At 51.8% G+C, this 18,601-nt stretch overlaps 1 protein-coding gene across 1 annotated transcript; it reads left to right on the forward strand.

Annotated features, from left to right (window-relative positions):
* The first annotated feature begins 462 nt into the window (after positions 1–462).
* TNFSF14 (TNF superfamily member 14) lies at positions 463–18,039 on the forward strand. Its single transcript, XM_060252725.1, has 4 exons — positions 463–675; positions 12,333–12,369; positions 15,380–15,421; positions 17,578–18,039. Exons 1-4 carry the CDS (start codon positions 463–465, stop codon positions 17,988–17,990), a joined length of 705 nt encoding a protein of 234 aa, XP_060108708.1. The 3' UTR covers positions 17,991–18,039.
* Positions 18,040–18,601: the final 562 nt, after the last annotated feature.

Raw genomic sequence — 18,601 nt, forward strand, 5'->3', positions numbered from 1 at the left:
CCATCCCCAAATCTCCAGCAGTTTCCCAACCTGGAGGTGGCAACCCAACCCCCTGCCAATGGGAAGGGGGAGCTGGCCAATTTCTGAGGACAGATGAGCAGGTGGCATCTCCAGCAGGGGTAAGTGAGCTCCCCCCCACCGCCCCGTTGCTTCCCTTCCCACAGCCCTCTGCGTGGGAGGGTGAGATAGAAGAGGAGAGATCTGCCAGGAAGCCACGGACGCCCACCCAGGAAAGGCCCGAGATGAGTGGCTTCCCCCACCCCCAAGGACGTGCCAGCCCACCCAAGCGAGCGTCGCTGTCTCTCAAGCGCACAGGCCAGTTGGGTAAGACTGTGGTTTCCTCCCCGGCACTGTGGGCGTAGCACTCTCTCGTCTGCTACAAAACCCCGGCCGCAGAGCAGCTGCAGGCCTCTCCATTCCGCGACACGACCCGGTTCCAGGCTCTCGAGGGGTGCCGCCGCCATGGAAGCCCCGTCCAGGTACCCGTCCGTGTTTGTGGTGGACGGGCCAGCGAGGGACGTGCCTTTTGCGCCACCCTTGCCGAGAAGCCAGAAGACACGGCGGCACGGCCAGCTCTTCCTGGGGATCCTGGTGCTGATGGCTCTCGCCGGCTTAGCCGTACAAGCCTACTTCTTGATCTGCTTCCGCAAGGAGCTGGACAAAGCGACGGCACAGGTCACAGTTCATACCAGGGGACGGGGCGGCGGGAGGGGGAGAGAAAGGATCGCTTGCTGGCCACCGAGGCCTTCTTTTGGGGTTGCTGATCCCCCGGTGGGGGCGGAGGATCCCCCGGTTTGGAAGCCCTCCCCCCGCTTCGGGGTCATCAGAAAGTGGGAGGGAAATGTCTGCTGGGCACTCCATTATTCCCTGTGGAGACCAGTTCCCGTAGAGGATAATGGAGAATCGATCTGTGGGTATCTGGGGCTCGGGGGGAGGCCCTGTTTTTTTGCGGTAGAGGCACCAAATTTGCAGCATAGTATCCAGTGCCTCTCCTCGAAACACCTTCCAAGTTTCAAAAAGATTGGGCCAGGGAGTCCAATTCTATAAGCCCCCAAAGGAGGTGCCCCTATCCTCTGTTATTTCCTATGGCAAGAAATTGGGGAGGGACGGTGGCTCAGTGGTAGAGCATTTGCTTGGGAAGCAGAAGGTCCCAGGTTCAATCCCTGGCATCTCCAAAAAAGGGTCCAGGCAAATAGGTGTGAAAAACCTCAGCTTGAGACCCTGGAGAGACGCTGCCAGTCTGAGAAGACAAGACTGACTTTGATGGACCCAGGGGTCTGATTCAGTATAAGGCAGCTTCATACATACAAAAAAGAAGGCAAAAGGAGCACAGTCCCTTGAAATGGGATGGCCAGAACTCCCTTTGGAGTTCAATTGTGCTTGTCACACCTTTGCTCCTGGCTCCGCCCCAAAGTCTCCTGGCTCCACCCCCCAAAATCTCCTGGCTCCACCCCCAAAGTCTCCAGATATTTCTTGAATTGGACCTGACAACCCTGCTTTCTTTTGTTGCGCACGAGGGAACATGAACAGCCCGGAGTGGTGGTGTGCCAATGTTTGTGGACTTTGGAATGAGTAGCTTTCCATGTCTGTTGCATCAGGGTTGCCGCGGGAAATGGCTGCAGCTCACCAGCAGAGCATCCGCTCGACAGACAGAAAGTCCCAGGTTCAATTCCTGACCTCTCCAGTCGGAAGGATGAGGTAGATGGAGCGTTTAGCTCAGTGAAAGGCAGGTTTCTTTAGGGAGGGAGCGATGACTTAAAACAAGAGCCCCGTGGCGCAGAGTGTTAAAGCTGCAGTACTGCAGTCTTAAGCTCTGCTCACGACCTGAGTTCGATCCCCGGCGGAAGCTGGGTTTTCAGGTAGCCGGCTCGAGGTTGACTCAGCCTTCCATCCTTCCGAGGTCGGTCAAATGAGTCTCTAGCTTGCTGGGGGGGTGGTGGAGTGTAGATGACTGGGGGAGGCAATGGCAAACCACCCCGTCAAAAGTCTGCCATGAAAACGTTGTGAGAGCAACGTCACCCCAGAGTTGGCAACGACTGGTGCTTGCACAGGGGACCTTTCCTTTCCCTATGACTTAGAGGTAGAGCCTCTGCTTGGCATACAGAAGGTCCCAGGTTCCTTCTCCATTTGAAAGAATAAGGAAGACCAAGAGAGTGATTCGAGGGTGGGGTTCTCTGACAGAGGAGCTAGGGATGGCTGCAGCTTAAACGACAGATTCATGGAGGAGAGCTCGATCAGTGACTCGTAGCCATGGTGGCCAAGTATTCGCATTCAAAGGCACTGATCCTCTGAATCCCAGAACTTGGAGGCAACACCTGGGGAAGGTCTTGGCGCCTCAGCCCTGTTGTTGGCCTTCCAGAGGAACTAGTTGGCACGGCCGGGGCATGGGAGTAGTCCAATAAGGTGGATTGAAATAGGATCCTTCTATTCCTAGGCTCAGCATCCTCAGCTCTTCCCTCCATCTCTGTGACTGGGCAGGCCTGTAGCGCCTTATGGGGTCCAGAGGGTCCAGCCTCCTCGTGGATTTGATGGGCCCCCTCCCCAAGACTTGGCTCTCCCCTCCCCCTTGGGACCCCTCACCCCGATCCCCTCAGCACACGAAGCAGGTAGCGGTAGCAGCACTAGCAAGCTCTCCTCTGAAGCACTCTGAGCAGATGTGGGTGGGCGGGGAGATTCCAAAAGTTGGGTGGGTTGATGGGCAGCCAAACCCACCCCCTGCTCCCAGCAGCCCTTAGTCCGGCCAGGAAGAGTTGGGGGCTTCGTGTGCTGCCTCGTTTTCCACCATCACGAGCCTGAATAGAATCCTAGAGTTGGAAGGGGCCTCCGGGGTCATCTAGTCCAACCCCCTGCACAATGCAGGAAGCTCACAAGCACCTCCCCCTAAATTCAAGGGATCCTCATTGCTGTCAGATGGCCATCTAGCCTCTGTTTAAAAACCTCCAAGGAAGGAGAGCCCACCAACTCCCGAGGAGGAAGCCTGTTCCACTGAGGAGCCGCTCTAAACTCACAAACCCCTCCCCCTAAATTCAAGGGATCCTCATTGCTGTCAGATGGTCCTCTAGCCTCTGTTTAAAAACCTTCAAGGAAGGAGAGCCCACCACCTCCCAAGGAGGAAGCCTGTTCCACTGAGGAACCGCTTTCATGGTCAGGAAGTTCTTCCTAATAGAATCCTAGAGTTGGAAGGGACCTCCAGGGTCATCTTGTCCAACCCCCTGCACAAGGCAGGAAACTCACAAATGCCTCCCTCTAAATTCACAGGATCCTCATTGCTCTCAGATGGCCATCCAGCCTCTGTTTAAAAACCTCCAAGGAAGGAGAGCCTGTTCCACTGAGGAATCGCTCTAACTGTCAGGAATCATAGAATTGTAGAATTGGAAGGGACCTCCAGGGCCATCTAGTCCTTGCACAAGGCAGGAAACTCACAAACGCCTCCCCCTAAATTCACAGGATCCTCAATGCTGTCAGATGGCCATCTAGCCTCTGTTGAAAAACCTCCAAGGAAGGAGAGCCCACCACCTCCCGAGGAGGAAGCCTGTTCCACTTAGGAAGTTCTTCCTAATGTTGAGCCGGAAACTCTTTTGATTTAATTTCAACCCATTGGCTCTGGTCCGACCTTCTGGGGCCACAGAAAACAATTCCACACCATCCTCTATATCAGGGGTGGCCAGCGGTAGCTCTCCAGAGGTTTTTTGCCTACAACTCCCATCAGCCCCAGCCATCAGCCATGCTGGCTGGGGCTGATGGGAGTTGTAGGCAAAAAACCTCTGGAGAGCTACCGCTGGCCACCCCTGCTCTATACAACAGCCTTCAAGTACTTGAAGATGGTGATCATAAAATAGCAAGTTCTTGGGCGGGTGAGAGGAGAGGCGCCTCGATTACACAGGCTGCAAGGGCAGCTAGAGCCCTTTCACGGTGGGGTGGGGTGGGGTGGGGAGGGCTGATGGCGGCCAGGACATGTCTCCCTCAGCCAGCGTGTAGAAGCCTTGCTGCTTCTGCTTGGGGAAGGGCACAGGAAAGCAGGGAGACGGGAAGGGAGCGCAGAGATGCAAACCAGCCTTCTTTTAAACTTCGGAATTGGAAGTTGATCACTGCAGGCTGAGCTCCAGGAAAGGTCGAAGGGGAATCGGAGCTTATGTGCAATTTAAACCACACTGGAGGGGGGAGGGAGAGGGGTGGCCCCCAGCGTCTCCAGCTTCTTGCTGTCATCCCCACGGCCCCCCCTCCTACGGCCCCCCTGTGGCCCCCTCCGTCTTTGACTCTTAGCTACGGGGCTGAGACCGGGGTCTCCATCCTACCGTAGTACAGCCCAGCCTGGCTCAGTGCGGAAACAAATACAGATGTTTGAAAAGAAGATGAAATCTTGAAGTTGCGGTGTGCACAAGGCAGGTTGTGGGATGCTTGAAAGGGCTTCTTAGAGGTGCTTTACAGGAAGGGAAATGACAGGGCTGCCGGATGCAAATCATGTGCAGATTTATGTCCGCGCACTAAAACAATCAATGCAGAGCCCTCCCGGGAGCGTTTGCATTGTGAGGCCTCGAGTCCCCCATGACTCGAAAGGACCCGCCACCAGCGGACTCACAAGTACTCACAGCAACAAGTGGTTTTGGCTGCAGAGACTGTGTAGATTGTTACTCAGTTATCAGCGCTGTATTGTTGCAGCCCGTGGCGCAAAGTGGTAAAGCTGCAGTACTGCAGTCCAAGCTCTGCTCACAACCTCAGTTCGATCCCGGTGGAAGCTGGGTTCAGGTAGCCGGCTCCAGGTTGACTCAGCCTTCCATCCTTCTGAGGTTGGTCAAAGGAGTCCCCAGCTTGCTGGGGGGGAAGTGTAGATGACTGGGGAAGGCAATGGCAAACCACCCCGTAAGAAGTCTGCCGTGAAAACATTGTGATGCGACGTCACCTCAGAGTTGGAAATGACTGGGGTTTGCACAGGCGATTACCTTTACCTTCTATTGTTGAGTGGTAGAGACTGAGTCAAGCACAAGGGCTTTGTCATGTTTGCATTTGTTGACCTTTGGCTCTGAATTCTGACAAAATTTTGCTCTAGACTTATCAGAGGTTATTGACCTTGCAGGCATTTCACCTGTCCTCTGAAACAGATCCGCTGAAGTATTTCAAGTCTAAAGCCAGTTGGAGAGGCCTCTGCTCAGCATTCAGAAGGTCCCAGGTTCAATCCTCAGCATCTCCAGTTCAGGCAGGAGGGGATGGGAAAGACCTTGACCTGAGACCCTGGCTCAGTGGCAGAGCCTCTGCTTGGCAGGCAGAAGGTCCCAGGTTCAGTCCCCAGCATCTCCAGTTAAAAGGACCAGGCAAGAGGTGATGGGAAAGACCTTGACCTGAGACCCTGGCTCAGTGGCAGAGTCTCTGCTTGGTAAGCAGAAGGTCCCAGGTTCAATCCCCGGCATCTCCAGTTGAAAGGACCAGGCAGGAGGGGATGGGAAAGACCTTGACCTGAGACCCTGGCTCAGTGGAAGAGCCTCTGCTTGGCAGGCAGAAGGTCCCAGGTTCAATCCCTGGCATCTCCAGTTAAAAGGACCAGGCAGGAGGGGATGGGAAAGACCTTGACCTGAGACCCTGGCTCAGTGGCAGAGCCTCTGCTCAGCATGCAGAAGGTCCCAGGTTCAGTCCCCAGCATCTCCAGTTAAAAGGACCAGGCAGGAGGGGATGGGAAAGACCTTGACCTGAAACCCTGGCTCAGTGAAGGACCGTCTCTCCCCGTATGAACCCCAGAGAGCACTGAGGTCAATAGGAAAGAACAGACTGACTACCCCTGGGCCAAGACAAATTAAACTACAGAATACCCGCTCTCGGGCCTTCTCGGCCGCAGCCCCACATCTCTGGAACCAACTCCCAGAGGAGGTGCGGGCCCTGCGGAACCTTGCTCAGTTCCGCAGGGCCTGCAAGACCACCCTTTTTAAATTAGCTTTTATGAATGATTGAAGTATAAATCAACAACGAAGAAAATCCGCCATCAGTACTAATCAGATAGCGTCAATGATAGTATTATACTTGTTTTAGTTAATTGATTTAATGGGTTTTAAGGTTAATTAATGCTTAATTTTAATGTTTATAACGTAACTGTTCATAATGTAACTGTTTTATTGCTTGGTGCACCATTGGTCACCGCACTGTTAGCCGCCCTGAGCCTGCTTCGGCAGGGGAGGGCGGGGTACAAATAAAATTTATTATTATATTATTATTATAGTGGCAGAGTCTCTGCTTGGCATGCAGAAGGTCCCAGGTTCAATCCCCGGCATCTCCAGATAAAAGGACCAGGCAGGAGGGGATGGGAAAGACCTTTCTCTGCCTGAGACCCTGGACTGTTGCTGCCAGTCTGAGTAGACAATACTGACCTTTATGAGCCAATGGTCTCATTCAATAGAAGACAGCTTTGTGTGTCTTTTCGCTAGGGTTGTCAGGTCCAATTCAAGAACTATCTGGGGACTTGGGGGTGGAGCCAGGAGACTTTGGGGGTGGAGCCAGGAGACATTGGGGTAGAGCCAGGAGCAAGCCCAATTGCACTCCAAAGGGATTTCTGGACATCACATTTAAAGGGACTGCACACCTTTTAAATGTCTTCCCTCCATTGGAAATAATGGACAGGGGCACCTTCATTGGGGGCTCATAGAATTGTATCCCCTAGTCCAATCTTTCTGAAACTTGGAGGGTGTTTTGAGGAGAGGTACTAAATGCTATGCTGAAGGTTTGCTGCCTCTACCTTAAAAAACAGCCCCCCCATAGCCCCAGATACCCACAGATCAATTCGCCATTATATCCTATGGGAATCAATAAGAACATAAGAGAAGTCATGTTGGATCAGGCCAATGGCCCATCCAGTCCAACACTCTGTGTCACATAAGAGAAGCCATGTTGGATCAGGCCAATGGCCCCTCCAGTCCAACACTCTCTGTCACACAGTGGCCAAAATCCAGGGCCATCAGGAGGTCCACCAGTGGGTCCAGGACACTAGAAACCCTCCCACTGTTGCTCCCCCCAGCACCAAGAATACAGAGCATCACTTGCCCCAGACATAAGAACACAAGAGAAGCCAAGTTGGATCAGGCCAATGGCCCATCCAGTCCAACACTCTGTCTCACACAGTGGCCAATATATGTGTGTGTGTGTATACACACACACACACACATATATATATACACACTGTGGCTAATAGCCACTGATGGACCTCTGCTCCATATTTTTATCCAATCCCCTCTTAAAGCTGGCTATGCTTGTAGCCACCACCACCTCCTGTGGTGTAGTCTCCATAGGGACGAATGGAGTGCTCAGCAGACATTTCCCTCCCCCCCCCCCCTTTCTGAAGACCCTAAAGTGGGGGAGGGCCTCCAAACCAGGGGATCCCCTGTCCCCACCTGGGGATTTGGCAACCCTACTTTTCGTTTTAAGACAATGGGACTAAAAATATTAAACCCACAGCCCTCAGTTTAGCCCAGCAAGGTTAAAACTGACCCTCCTTTTGTGCCTTCTGGCATAGAGAAGCGAAACAGGTTAAGCTTTGCAGACATGGTAGAGAAAAGGTCCATTTGCTGAACTCCAATAGGTTGGGGGGCACGGGTGGGAGTGCAGCGACAAAATCTCCATATTCGGCATCAGCCGGCCTCTGAATCCCACTACCAGGACACAGTGTCAGGGGGCGGCAGAGAAAGAACGGTGCTCTTCTCTGACTCCTCGTTTGGGCTCCTGGCAGGAAGGACTCAGCGTTGGTTATGAGGAGGGGGTGTCTTCAAGAATAGCCTGCTGGATTGTCTTTGCAGGTGTGCGTGAGATGCTGTCAAGCTGCGGGCAAGAGGCTAGCAGAGAGGTTTTGCCATTGCCTTCCTCTGCACAGCAACTCTGGACATTCTCGGGGGGGTCTTCCATCCAAGTACTTATCAGGTCTGACCCTGCTTAGCTTCCAAGATCTGACGGGATCGGGCTAGCCTGGGCCATCCAGGCCAAGGCAAGAGGCGAACGGAGGTGGTTTGCCCTTGCCTACCTCTGCGTAGCAACCGTAGACTTCCTTGGTGGTCTCCCACCTGAGCCCTGACCAGGGCTGATGCTGATTAACTGCTGAGATCTGATGAGATTGTGCTAGCTTGGGTCATCTGGGGTCATCAAGGCCAAGGCAAGAAACAGACATGGTCTGCCCTTGCCTGCCTCTGCATAGAACCCCTGGATGTCTTTGATGGCCTCACATCTGAGCCCTGACCACGGCCGACCCTGCTTTGTGTCTGAGATCTGATGAGATCATGCTAGCCTGGGTCATCTTGGGTCATTCAGGCCAAGGCAAGAGATAGACATGATCTGACCTTGCCTGCCTCTGCATAGCAACCCTGGACTTCCTTGGTGGTCTCCCATCCATGGACAAATCAGCTTGGCTTTTGAGATCTGAGGAGACTGGGCCAGCCTGGGCCATCCAGGTCAAGCAGAGAAAAACAGAGGTGGTTTGCCCTTGCCTGCCTCTGCGTAGCAACCATGGACTTCCTTGGTGGTCTCCCACCTGAGCCCTGACCACGGCTGCTTCTGAGATCTGATGAGATCATGCTAGCCTGGGTCATCTTGGGTCATCGAGGTCAAGGCAAGAGATAGACATGCTTTGCCCTTGCCTGCCTCTGCGTAGCAATCCTGACTTCCTTGGTGGTCTCCCATCCAAGTACTAACCAGGGACAGCCCTGCTTAGCTTCCAAGATCTCACAAGATCAGGCCTGCCTGAGCCATCTGGGTCAAGGCGAGAAACGTTCAGAGGTGCTTTGCCCTTGCCTGCCTCTGCGTAGCCACCCTGGACTTCCTTGGTGGTCTCCCATCCAAGAAATAGCCAGGGCCGACTCTGCTTAGCTTCCAAGAGCAGAATAGCCCGGGCGAACCAGGTCAAGGCAAGAGACATGCAGAGGTGGTTTGCCCTTGCCTGCCTCTGCGTAGCCACCCTGGACTTCCTTGGTGGTCTCCCATCTAAAGAATAACCACGGCCAACCCTGCTTTGCTTCTGAGATCTGATGAGATCATGGCTGCCTGGGTTATCTTGGGTCATTCAGGCCAAGGCAAGAGATAGACATGGTTTGCCCTTGCCTGCCCCTGTGTAGCAGCCCTGAACTTCCTTGGTGGTCTCCCATCCAAGTACTAAACAGAGCTGGCATGCTTAGCTTCCGAGATCTGATGCAATCAGCCTAGTCTAACACATCCAGGTCAAGGCAAGAGAAGAGCAGAGGTAGTTTGCCCTTACCTGCCTCTGCGTAGCCACCCTGGACTTCCTTGGTGGTCTCCCATCGAAGTACTAGGCAGTACTTAGGTACTAAATAACCCTGCTTAGCTTCCGAGATCTGTTGAGAGTTGGTTAGCATGAGCCATCCAGATCAAGGCATGAGTTGAACAGAAGTGGTTTTGCCCTTGCCTGCCTCTGCGTAGGAACCCTGGCCTTCCTTGGTGGTCTCCCATCCAAGTACTAACCAGAGCTGACCCTACTTAACAATCAAGATCTGAGGAGATCAGTCTCCATGTCAAGGCAAGAGATGGGACAGAGGAGGTTTGCTGTTGTCTGCCTCTGCATAGCAACCCTGGACTTCCTTGGTGGTCTCCCATCCAAGTACTAACCAGGGGCAACCCCACTTAGCTCAAGCTAGTCTGAACTGTCCAGGCTATTGTCTTCACCACGTCAACAAATGACTGAGTCATTTGGGGAGGGACAATGGCTCAGTGGTAAGAGCATCTGCTTGGTAAGCAGAAGGTCCCAGGTTCAATCCCCAGCATCTCCAGGTAGAAGGACCAGGCAGGGGGTGATGGGAAAGACGTTGACCTGAGACCCTGGCTCAGTGGCAGAGCCTCTGCTTGGCATGCAGAAGGTCCCAGGTTCAATCCCCAGCATCTCCAGTTGAAAGGACCAGGCAGGAGGGGATGGGAAAGACCTTGACTTGAAACCCTGGCTCAGTGGCAGAGCCTCTGCTTGGCATGCAGAAGGTCCCAGGTTCAATCCCCAGCATCTCCAGTTGAAAGGACCAGGCAGGAGGTGATGGGAAAGACCTTGACCTGAAACCCTGGCTCAGTGGCAGAGTCTCTGCTTGGCATGCAGAAGGTCCCAGGTTCAATCCCCAGCATCTCCAGTTGAAAGGACCAGGTAGGAGGTGATGGGAAAGACCTTGACCTGAAACCCTGGCTCAGTGGCAGAGTCTTTGCTTGGCATGCAGAAGGTCCCAGGTTCAATCCCCAGCATCTCCAGGTAGAAGGACCAGGTGATAGGAAAGACCTTGACCTGAGACTCTGGCTCAGTGGCAAAAGAAGAAGAAGAAGATATTGGATTTATATCCCGCCCTCCACTCCGAATCTCAGAGTCTCAGAGCGGCTCACAATCTCCTCCCCCACAACAGACACCCTGTGAGGTGGGTGGGGCTAAGAGGACTCTCACAGCAGCTTTCAAGGACAACCTCTGCCAGAGCTATAGTTGACCCAAGGCCATTCCAGCAGGTGCAAGTGGAGGAGTGGGGAATCAAACCTAGTTCTCCCAGATAAGAGTCTGCACACTTAACCACTACATCAAACTGGCTTGGTAAGCAGAAGGTCCCAGGTTCAATCACCAGCATCTCCAACTAAAAAGGGTTCAGGCAAATATGCATGAAAAACCTCAGCCTGAGACCCTGGAGAGCCGCTGCCAGTCTGAGTAGACAATACTGATTTTGATGGACCCGTGGGGTGGGGGGTGGGATCTGATTCAAGGCAGCTTCATATGTTCATATGTCTAAGGGGAGGGATGGTGGCTCAGTGGTACAGCGTCTGGATGGACCAAGGGTCTGATTCAGCATAAGGCAGCTGCATATGTTCATATGAGTAATCCTATCCTTGCAACTGGAGCATCCGGCACTCAGTGCAAACTGATGGCTGCAAAGTGGAACGGTTAAACAGGGGTTCCAGGGGCTTATGATTGGCTCTTACTGTGAATGGGCATATGTCCAGACGGAAGGCGAGCAGGCCAGGCAAGCCCAGATCAGGGAATCGGAGTGGAGTCTCGGGAATTTTCTCCACATCCTGAGGCCTGCATTGCCTGAGAGGTTTCCTGGGATCGCCACCTCTTTGGGGTGCGTAAAATTGGGATAAAATCCTACATGTCTGCCCTAGCTAGTAGAGATCAGATACTAGAGGAATCACATTAATTTACTAGAAGACAGGTTCAAATGAAACATTCCTGAAAGTGCCTACAAGCCCAGGAGCATCACAAATGCCAACTTGCCAAGCCCAGGAGCATCACAAATGCCGTCTTACTGTCATGTTCCCAAAATGGATTGAGGCGTCTATTACACCAAGTTATGACCTATCTCAACAACAACGAGTTAACCCTGAACTATGGGAAAACAAAGATTTTAGTTTTCTCTAAATCTTGGAAGCAACAATTATGGTCAGTCCAGGGAAACCCTATTGAACAGGTCAAAAGTACCAAATATCTGGGGATTAATTTTTCCTATAACGGGAGCTGGGCAACCCATCGCAAGTGCGCTCTAACAGTGGCAAGAACTAGTGCCTTTGGCTATTGCCCGTTTCTTTTATTTGAAAGGGAACCGATATGTCCCTTTGGCCCTAAGAGCTTTCAATGCGAAATCTAGCCCCCAACTTTTATATGGTGCCCCTATATGGATCAGTGCCTTTGATCACACCACTTGAAGGCCTACAATCCTTCTTTTTGAGGGAAAATTTTGGGGCTACCCAACTGTGTTCCTTATGCTGCAATTTGCATGGAAACTGGACTGGTTGCTGCTGGAAACTCGCACCTGGCTTTTGACCTTTAAGTTTTGGCTGAGCCTTTTATTTAATTCTGATCAGAATTCTTTCACCTCTTTGATGCTGATGGACATCATGCATCCCAATGGTTGACCCTGATCCAAAAGAAAATCACATCCATAGGAATTTCCTTGGATGCATTTTATCTATCCTCTGCTTCTGCGGTATTTCAGCCCATCCTTTGGTTCCCCTGGGTTATTGGAAGTTCAGCAACTCGTGAGTAAATTGCCCCAGTGAGACCACAGGAGCGTGGGATTGCAAACTGTTTTATTTTTGCTTCTCTGTGTTAGTGCGTGTGTGCGAGTGTGTGTGTGTGTGAGAGAGAGGAGAGAGAGAGAGAGAGAGAGACGATTTGCAGCTGCTTGGGTGAGGAAATGAAGACTGCATTCAGGGGAATGGCACTTCTGTGTTGTTATTTATTTGTTTTAGGGAAAGACTCCTGGCCCCACCCCCAAAGTCTCCCGGCCCCACCTCCAAAGTCTCCAGATATTATCTGAGTTAAACTTGGCAACCCTACCTGAAGGAACTGTTCCTAGTTACTCTTGTGAATTGACCTTTGGATTTTCTTTCCTTAGGGATCGGCAAAAACATCCCCTGAACGACTTAGCCAAGGTAGGCCTCTCTCTCCTTCCACCTTAGTCTTGGTCTTGAGAGCCACATGTGGCTTTTTCACACGTATTTTGTGGCTCTCAATATCCCCACTGCCCCGTCAGCTGGCTTGGAGAAGGCCTCTGTCTCTTTAATTCACTTCTCCAAGCCAAGCCAGCCAACAGCTTGGAGAATGCATCCCTATGGCCCCCTTGGTCCCTTGCTTGCGGTGTTCCCTCTAGGCTGAGTTAGTGTGAGCAAGCTCACAGTTTTTTAAGCCTCTGGCTCACACATTTGGCTCCTCGCTCGGGAAAAATGGCAAACTCATTGATGCAGGAGCTCACAGCTTGAATGCCAGGAGCTCACAAAGTAGGATTTTTGCTCACAAGACTCCACAACGTAAGAGGGAATATCGGCTTGCTTGGGGTTCCAGGCAGCTTGGGCCAGGGGTGTGCTGTGCTCGGAAAGCGGGTGGGCCGAGTTGGAGCCCGAGGAAAACCTGCAAGCCCTTCCTCCTCTTCCTTTGAGCCCTTCCCCTTCTGACTTTCTGCTTCTAGCCACTTCCTGCACCTATCTTAGGTGCCGCAGCTCTTGGTACGTCGTGCTGCCACAAAAGCCAGGGGGGGAAAGGAAACCTTGGTGTTGTTGGAAATGAAACTGATCACAAAATACCCCGAGGGAGGGAAGAAAGGGGGTGTACAACCATTGGGGCGGGGGACGGTGTACATTCTGTGATTTTATATATATTTTGAATATTTATTAATCTTTATGGTTTTATCTGTTTTAAATGTTTATTCCCTTATATGTTTAAATATTGCTTAATTTTATGCTGGATCTATTGTTGGAAGCCGCCCTGAGCCACCCGTGGGAAGGGCGGGATATAAATTCTAAATAAATAAATAAAAACAAATAAAATAAATAAAAACCCTGATATTTTGAGCCAGGGAAATCCAGCTTCTATGCTGAAAATCAGACAGAATTATCTAACTCGTTATTATGCAAAGTAAACAAAAGCAAATCCCCCCCCCCCCCTCTTTACACTACATAATCTGTCTTTTACTATTTACTGTTTGGGGCAACTCTTTTTGGTTTAGCTACGGGAAATCACAAGGAACTTTATCTCTGCCCCCCCCCCCCAAAAAAAAACCCTCTCCAAGTTTATTCAGCAAATTTTCAGGGTTCTGAGTTCTCAGCCAGCATTGCTCACACATACACAAATTCAGGTCCATAGAGAGTCAGTGTAGTGTTGTGGGTAGAGTGCTGGATCTGGGAGACCCAGATTCGAATCACTCCTGTTTTTAATAATGTAAGTTTTATTAACATATACTAAGCATCAGGGCCTTTTTGTAGAAAAAGCCAGGAACTCATTTGCATATTAGGCCACACACCCTGATGTCGCCATTATTTCACACAGGGTTTTTTTTAGAAAAAGCCCAACAAGAACTCATTTGCATATTAGGCCACACCCCCTGACACCAAACCAGCCCGAACTGCATTCCTATGGGCTCCTGCTCAAAAAAACATACAAAAGTAGACTCATAGAATCATAGAGTTGGAAGGGACCTCCAGGGTCATCTAGTCTAATCCCTTGCACAATGCAAAGAACTCACAAACCCCTCCCCCTAAATTCACAGGATCTTCATTGCTGCCAGATGGCCATCTAGCCTCTGTTCAAAAACCTCCAAGGAAGGAGAGCCCATCACCTCCTGAGGAGGAAGCCTGTTCCACTGAGGAACTGCTCTAAACTCACAAATACCTCCCCCTAAATTCACAGGATCCTCATTGCTGTCAGGTGGCCATCTAGCCTCTGTTGAAAAACCTCCAAGGAAGGAGCCCACCACCTCCCGAGGAGGAAGCCTGTTCCACTGAGGAATCGCTCTAAACTCACAAACCCCTCCCCCTAAATTCACAGGATCCTCATTGCTGTCAGGTGGCCATCTAGCCTCTGTTGGAAAACCTCCAAGGAAGGAGAGCCCACCACCTCCTGAAGAATCCTAGAATTGGAAGGGACCTCCAGGGCCATCTAGTCCAACCCCCTGCACAATGCAGGAAACTCACAAACACCTCCCCCTAGACTCACAGGATCTTCATTGCTGCCAGATGGCCATCTAGCCTCTCTTTAAAAACCTCCAAGGAAGGAGAGCAATACAATAGAATAAAAAGAGGTAGCCTTGTCAGAAATACAGAAATAAGTACATTCAGGAAGGATGGCTAATTTGATGAAAACCTTGACAAAAAAAAATTAAAATTAAACGTGGCTAATAAATAGCATTAATTGCTTCTAGTAGCGAAAAGTATTTAGCATGGATTCGAATCACTACTCTGCTACAGAAGCTTGCTGGGTGAGCTTTGGCCAGTCACATGCTCTCAGCCTGATCTCCCTTGCAGGGTTCCTGAGAGGATTAAACGGAGGAGCAGAAAATGATGTAAGCTCGGCTGCCTTGGCTCCCCACTGAGAAGGCTGGGGTGTAAATGACAGATAAACAAATATTCGTAGCCCTAAACACTAGAAGAGCAGAACTGTGACACAGAGTGGTAAAGCTGCAGTACTGCAGTCTGAGCTCTCTGCTCACGACCTGAGTTCGATCCCAGCAGAAGCTGGGTTCAAGTAGCCGGCTCAAGGTTGACTCAGCCTTCCATCCTTCTGAGGTCAGTAAAAGAAGTCCCCAGCTTGCTGGGGGGAAAGTGTAGCGGACTGGGGAAGGCAATGGCAAACCACCCCGTAAAAAGTCTGCCGTGAAAACGATGTAATGCGACGTCACCCCGGAGTTGGAAACGATTGGGGCTTGCGCAGAGGACTACCTTGACCTTTTTTAAATACTAAAAACTGGTATTAAAAATCTGTGGGGAAGCTGGACTCTTCCTGCAGGCCCCCCCTCCCAAGAACTGCAGGATTTATCCAGGAATCATCCAGCCCGGCAATGGAGGAGTGCCACCCAAAGCAGTTCAGTTGCAGCAATCTCTGTTGCCTAGCAAGGTTTGTGGACCAGGGAGCCTCTGGGAAAACTCACTTTTGTCTTGTTTGCTTAAACAGATCCTGCACCTCCTTCGGAAAAACCTGGTGCTCACCTGATAGGTAAGAAAGCGTCCCATCTAAAGCCAAGCCTTGTCGTCTCTCTGCGGGAGAGGAGGATTCAGGGAGAGGACAAGGGGGAGAGAGAGAGAGAGGGGGGGGTCAGAGGGCAGCTCCCAGGTTAAGACACAGAGAGACATTCCATTCAAGGAGATAACAGCACACCATCTCTCTCTCTCGCTCTCCAGTTTGGTGTAGTGGTTGAGTGCACGGACTCTTATCTGGGAGAACCGGGGTTTGATTCCCCCCTCCTCCACTTGCACCTGCTGGAATGGCCTTGGGTCAGCCAGAGCTCTCTTATCTGGGAGAACCGGGTTTGATTCCCCACTCCTCCACTTGCAGCTGCTGGAATGGCCTTGGCTCAGCCAGAGCTCTCTTATCTGGGAGAACCGGGTTTGATTCCCCCCTCCTCCACTTGCAGCTGCTGGAATGGCCTTGGGTCAGCCAGAGCTCTCTTATCTGGGAGAACCGGGTTTGATTCCCCACTCCTCCACTTGCACCTGCTGGAATGGCCTTGGGTCAGCCAGAGCTCTCTTATCTGGGAGAACCGGGTTTGATTCCCCCCTCCTCCACTTGCAGCTGCTGGAATGGCCTTGGGTCAGCCAGAGCTCTCTTATCTGGGAGAACCGGGTTTGATTCCCCACTCCTCCACTTGCAGCTGCTGGAATGGCCTTGGGTCAGCCAGAGCTCTCTTATCTGGGAGAACCGGGTTTGATTCCCCACTCCTCCACTTGCAGCTGCTGGAATGGTCTTGGGTCAGCCAGAGCTCTCTTATCTGGGAGAACTGGGTTTGATTCCCCCCTCCTCCACTTGCAGCTGCTGGAATGGCCTTGGGTCAGCCAGAGCTCTCTTATCTGGGAGAACCGGGTTTGATTCCCCATTTCTCCACTTGCAGCTGCTGGGATGGCCTTGGGTCAGCCAGAGCTCTCTTATCTGGGAGAACCGGGTTTGATTCCCCACTCCTCCACTTGCAGCTGCTGGGATGGACTTGGGTCAGCCAGAGCTCTCTTATCTGGGAGAACCGGGTTTGATTCCCCACTCCTCCATTTGCAGCTGCTGGGATGGCCTTGGGTCAGCCAGAGCTCTCTTATCTGGGAGAACCGGGTTTGATTCCCCACTCCTCCACTTGCAGCTGCTGGGATGGCAGGAGTCAAGTGGCACCTTTAAGACTAACCAATTTCGATTTAGAACGTTAAGCCTTCATGTGCTCTTAAGCACACTTTGCTCCCTGTGCCGGATTCGTCGTCTGGTGAAGCGTGCTTAAGAGCACATGAAAGCTGACGTTCTCAATAAAAATGGGTTGGTCTCTAAGGTGCAACTTGACACCTGCTTTGTTCCACTGCTTCAGACTAACACGGCTGCCCGTCTGGTTCTATGCTAGAAGAGGATTCGAAGGACTTATCAAGTCGACCTGTTTGTTGGGACTCCTTTGACGGGACTGTGAAACTTTGGGGGAATTGTTACGGCTATTTAGTCTTCTTTGGAACATATTTGTATGATTTTGTTTCAATGCATTCTTAGTGATTTGGTCCCTATAGCTTCGGTTGTGCTGTCTTTAGCCTACAAGTGACCTCTCTCCCTTTACCAGTCCCCAGGTGGGGGCAGGGAATCCCCAGGTTTGAGGCCCTCCCCCCACTTCAGGGAAATCAGAAAGCGGGAGGGGGGGGAAGTGTCTACTGGGCACTCCATGATTCTCTATAGACACATTCCCATAGGGTATAATGAAGAATTGATCTGCAGGTATCTGAGGCTTGTGGGGGGGGGGCTGTTTTTGGAGATAGAGACCCTAAATTTGTAGCATCGCATCCGATGCCTCTCCTCAAAACACCCTGCAAGTTTCAAAAAGAATGGACTGGGGGGTCCGATTCTTTGAGCCCCAAAAGAAGATGCCCCATCCTTCATCATTTCCAATGGAGGGAAGGCATTTAAAGGGTGTGCGGTCCCTTTAAATGTGATGGCCAGAACTCCCTTTGGAGTTCAGGGATGCTTGTCACACCCTTGCTCCCGGCTCCACCCCCAAAGTCTCCCGGCTCCACCCCAAAGTCTCCTGACTCCACCCCAAAGTCTCCCGGCTCCACCCCCAAAGTCCCCAGGTATTTTTTTGAATTGGACTTGGCAACCCTATGCTGAAGAGAAAGATGGTTCTTGTTGTTTTCCAGGCGCTTCCTTCACTGCGACTGGGAACGGCACTCTGCAGTGGGAACACAGGCACGGCTTGGCTTTCCTCCAGGAGATGGACTACAGGGCCGGTTCCCTCGTCTGCCAGAAACCGGGACACTACTACGTCTATTCCAAGGTCTTCTTGGAGCACACAAGCTGCCCGGCTCGGCAGCAGAAGAGCATGCTGGTCACGCACAGCATTTGCAAGAGGACTCCAAAGTACCCAAGGGAGATTGTGCTTCTGACCAGCATCATCCCCTACTGCGGCCCGGAGGTCTGGCGGCAGAACAGCTTCCTGGGCGGAGTGGTATCGCTCCAGGAGAAGGAGGAGATCTACGTCAAGGTCTCAGAGATGCGGCTGGTGAGGGTCAAGGATGGGACGAGGTCCTATTTCGGCACCTTCATGATCTGAAGGAGATTCGGACTTTGAGCAGGCGACCGTTTCTGTGGAGCTCTGAGAACAGCGGTGGGCATTTGCTCTAATTCTACTTCATAGCTATAAAGATGGAGAGGGGGACATTTGCTGATGCGGGGAAGAGAAGAACATAAGAGAAGCCATGTTGGATCAGGCCAGTGGCCCATCCAGTCCAAAACTCTGTGTCACACAGTGGCCAAAAAACCCAGGTGCCATCAGGAGGTCCACCAGTGAGGCCAGGACACCAGAAGCCCTCCCATTGTGGCCCCCCAAGCACCAAGAATACAGAGCATCACTGCCCCAGACATAAGAACATAAGAGAAGCCATGTCGGATCAGGCCAATGGCCCATTCAGTCCAACGCTCTGTGACACACAGTGGCCAAAAAAACCAGGTGCTATCCGGAGGTCCACCAGTGGGGCCAGGACACTAGAAGCCCTCTCACTGTTACCCCTCCCATGCACCAAAAAGACAGAGCATCACTGCCCAGACATAAGAACATAAGGGAAGCCGTGGGGGTGTGCATAACCCCTCCCAAGAGCTTTGTGGGTGCTACATGGATAAGTTCTCAACCTTCCACAAACTAAGTCATTCCACTCCAAGTAAATA

Source organism: Heteronotia binoei, chromosome 13 (assembly GCF_032191835.1).
Source record: "Heteronotia binoei isolate CCM8104 ecotype False Entrance Well chromosome 13, APGP_CSIRO_Hbin_v1, whole genome shotgun sequence".
Classification (NCBI taxonomy): Eukaryota; Metazoa; Chordata; class Lepidosauria; order Squamata; family Gekkonidae; genus Heteronotia; species Heteronotia binoei.

Bases quoted from the DNA above. Each gene is read 5' to 3' on its own strand.
- TNFSF14 (XM_060252725.1), top strand. From the start codon at position 463: ATGGAAGCCCCGTCCAGGTACCCGTCCGTGTTTGTGGTGGACGGGCCA. The intron at 676-12,332 runs GTCACAGTTCAT...TTCTTTCCTTAG, and splicing joins TGGACAAAGCGACGGCACAG to GGATCGGCAAAAACATCCCC. The intron at 15,422-17,577 runs GTAAGAAAGCGT...GTTGTTTTCCAG, and splicing joins ACCTGGTGCTCACCTGATAG to GCGCTTCCTTCACTGCGACT.